The sequence below is a fragment of the Cajanus cajan genome, chromosome 7, assembly GCF_000230855.2.
Source record: "Cajanus cajan strain Asha chromosome 7, NIPB_CcT2T_4, whole genome shotgun sequence".
In the NCBI taxonomy this organism is placed as follows: domain Eukaryota; kingdom Viridiplantae; phylum Streptophyta; class Magnoliopsida; order Fabales; family Fabaceae; genus Cajanus; species Cajanus cajan.
Window position 1 is genome coordinate 19,316,906 of NC_138523.1, and position 3,827 is coordinate 19,320,732.

Below are 3,827 nucleotides of genomic sequence, written 5' to 3' on the forward strand. Positions count from 1 at the left end.
CAAGAACCGATATAAAATTGTGATGGAACAAATTTAATGCATCTGGAACGGGCCGTTCTACAACCAGAACAGCCCATTCTTCTTGTAGTCATTGTGTGTTAATTATCCATCTGGAACGACCCGTTCTAGATGGACAATTAACACACAATGACTGCAAGCAGAACGGGCCGTTCTAGTTGCAAAACGGTTCGTTCCAGATGCAAAATCAACAAATTAGCTAATGCAAGTTAGGATTTTTAAAACGAGAGGGTGCAGAAGAAACGTGTAGAAGAAACGAGAGGGTGCAGAAGATTTAAAATAATAATATTTGAAAAAAAATGAAGAAAAGAACAAGTAGTAGTGAAGATGGAAAGTAGACAAGGAAAAGGAAATGAAAAATACATAAAAAAAGGGAATGTAGTGGAATTTAAGTGTACATGGGAACATCGGTCCAGGCGCTAGAAACGTGACCATTTTGACAAACGTAAGCCTGAATGACAGGCTCGCCGTCGCCGTGGAAGCCAAAGCCGCGCCGCAAGCAAAAGGCAGAGTGGAGATCCCAGGTGAACTTGCAGGCACAAATGGCGCAGGGAAAATCAAGCTTCCTCTTGTTGCCATCGTGAATGGTTCCCCAAGCCCTAGTGCGCTTGAAGTTCTTGAAAACCCCTCGGAACACCCAGTACTTGCGCTTCTCCTCCTTGTGGACGCACCCGGGCCAGTCGCACACGTATAGGCAGTCGTCGCGGAACTGCCGCGCGAGGAGCTTGCTCCCCTGCTCGCAGCTCAAGCTCCAGGTCCCCGACGCCAGGTGCGACCTCCACGCGTGGGACACCTTCCGCCTCTTGCACCTTTGCCTGCAATGTGGGTGTATATAGAAACCTTTTTTACGTCGGAGATAATAGAGGTCTGACATAAAATGTAAAATCTACGTCGGACACAAGATACATCCGACGTAGATTTTACATTTTACGTAAAGTTCACAAAAATTACAAAAATGCCACCACATCTTTTTTACGTCAGTTTTTGTTATGACCGACGAGAAAACAGTGACGTAAAACACTAATTTTCTACTAGTGTAGGTACTTTAACCAAAAAACCATAATTTGGATGGAGAGTTCATGTTGCCTAGAAATGAAATGATTTTTATTTCTCGCTTCTATCCTTCCAATAGCTCATGAGAAAGGCGTTATGGTTTGAAATATGTGTTAGAAGAAGCTCCACTAAAAATGAGCAAAGACAACTCTCCAATTAGGGTTAACCATGCAATAATTAAGGAGTTTACGCACATGAATACCTTGTTACACATTACACCTCCGAGTAAATAACCCCTAAGGTATGCATGTTGATCATATTGCATTTATCCAAAGCTTGAGCCATGGAAGGTGCCCCACTTGAACCTTAAAGGCAAAGAGGATCTCATTCCTATCACGAATTAACAACCATACTCCATGAATAAAATTCCCAAGCTGAGAAAGATTGTCTTAGAGCAACTCCCTAGAAACATGAATATGAGAAGTATAAATACAGAACAAGCCTGAGAAGCATTTGTTAAGTCCAAATCCTTTATGTTTTAAGTATGAAAACCTTATAAATAAATTTCATAAGCCTTTAGGAGGAAAAACTATGAATTTTAGCTATATAATATCACGAGTCCTAAGAATTCATTTGAAGAGATTTTGGTGGCTATGAAAATCTTGAAGAAGTGTCTACATTCTTCATGAAGAAGCCAAGAGTTCATATGGAGTAGAACATGTGCAAAATTGCAAAAGAAGCTGTAGATATTACTGGTCGTGACTAGAGAACATGATTGTTGTATTTTGCACGTAACTTGAGTTGTAGATATGATATTGAGACAAATTTTGTTGTTATGAAAAGCTAGAACAATTATCTATCACCTTTATGAGGAAGTCGTGCACTGAAAAAGCCTACATCATGAACAAATATGGAAACCAAGATGAAAACATCGTCTTGAGTTGCAATTCAAACATAATGTAGTATATTGAGCATATTTAGAGCTGTAGATATGTGTTTTAGCCAAACTTGGTGGCTATGGAAAGATATAAGAATTTTCTACAAATTTGATGCAAAATGTATAGGCAAATAAAACCTTTATCATGGAAAAATTATCTTTGCAAGATGGAACATTGATTTGTCCATAAAAACATGATTTTGCTTTTATATTTTGGGAATAACTTGTGATGTAGAGGTCCAAATAACATGAAACTAGTTCCTAATGATCAATGATATGATTATCTACAGGTTTTATAAAGACATCCTTGTGACAACTTAAAAGAAGATTCAATATCAATCAAGGATTGTTATTAGTCCAAGAGACAATCTATATCTTAAGCTAGAAGATGAGCATCCTATGTTAATGATTTAAGGGAGTTTGTTGGAGAGAAAGATACACACTAGAAGGGGGTTGAATAGTCTATATCAAAAACTCATGTTTTTTGCAGTGAGGAAGTGAAGAGTACAAACAGATGAAGTACTGGAAGGTAATCTGAAAAAGTGGTAAAAATAGATGAAATGATACGAGTATTTATATATTAGTTCGTCTCCAACCTAGAGACTACGTCCAGTTCTCAATCCAACCAGATTGAGTTTCACTATCTTCAACAAGATACAAGTATTCTTTACCAAACCATTTCTGACTAAACAAAAAGTATTCTTTACAAGCTACTTTTGGCTAAAACCCAAGTATTCTTTCAACAAGCCTTTCCAAGCTTAAATCCAAGTATTATTTCAAACAAGCCTTTTCAAGCTTAACCACTACGTATTTTTTTTAAAAAATTTATCTTCAAGCTTAACCCTTACAAATATAATTGATAAGAGTTATAAGTATAGCTTCATATTTTCTAGACATGATACTATAAAAAATACAGCACAAAAAGACTACAAAGATCTATACATAGAATCTTCAAATGTGATCTTCTTTGCAATGCTTCAGCTTGATATTTTGATGAACTTTTCAGAATGAATTGCTTAAAAATGTTGATCTTTTAGCTCCTTTTCTTCATGTATGTTAATCTGTCAAGAAATAACACATTAAAGCAAATGCAATGTCAGTCTTATCCATTTAGTGTAATTCATACGAACAGTATACTTCGTTTGATTTCTTTCATCTTACAGATGATATGTATTATCTTCATATTTTGTCTGATCTATCATATTTTCAAAGAATGCCAACTTTTGCTTTAAGGAAAATCCTTTTGTTTGTCAACATTAAAACTTAAAGGGATCATTTGTTTTCTTAAAGATAAGATTTTTGATCTGACAATCTCCCCTTTTTAATGGTGACAAACACTTCTTAAAGATATACACCTTTACAAATTTTACTAGCTTTTTCTTTTGAAAAATGATTTTCTTTTTAGTAATAAGACGAAACAAGTGTTCATATTTTGAAAAAGATTCTATAAGAAATGTTCAGTTAAAAAATTATTAGATTGATGTGAAATACACATATTTATGATGCTAGAAGTCATGTGAGAAAATTTGATTGATCCGATTTCTTCTTATGACATTTGGTTTGTCATATTTACTTAGCCTTTTTAGTTTGACGTTATAATGTTTGACAGACTAAGGTATTAGAGTGTATTATTCAAACACAGATTTAAAACATAGAGGACTCCCCTTGAAAACATGCATGGTTAAACATAACAAAACAACACAAAGAATATTGTATTACATATAACAGAGGAACATACAAAAATACAAAAGAAGTTCAAAAAAGAGAAAGAAGACACAAGGAAAACACAAAAAGAACCCTAAACCCTAACACAAGGGAAATCTAAGGAAATTAGAAGAAACTTAAACATTTTCTTCTTCTTTGGATTTAGTGGATATCT

At 35.0% G+C, this 3,827-nt stretch overlaps 1 protein-coding gene across 1 annotated transcript; it reads right to left on the reverse strand.

Annotated features, from left to right (window-relative positions):
* Positions 1-406: 406 nt before the first annotated feature.
* LOC109789339 (phytochrome A-associated F-box protein-like) lies at positions 407-892 on the reverse strand. The gene has a single exon (XM_020348256.1). It carries the CDS (start codon positions 890-892, stop codon positions 407-409), a length of 486 nt encoding a protein of 161 aa, XP_020203845.1.
* Positions 893-3,827: the final 2,935 nt, after the last annotated feature.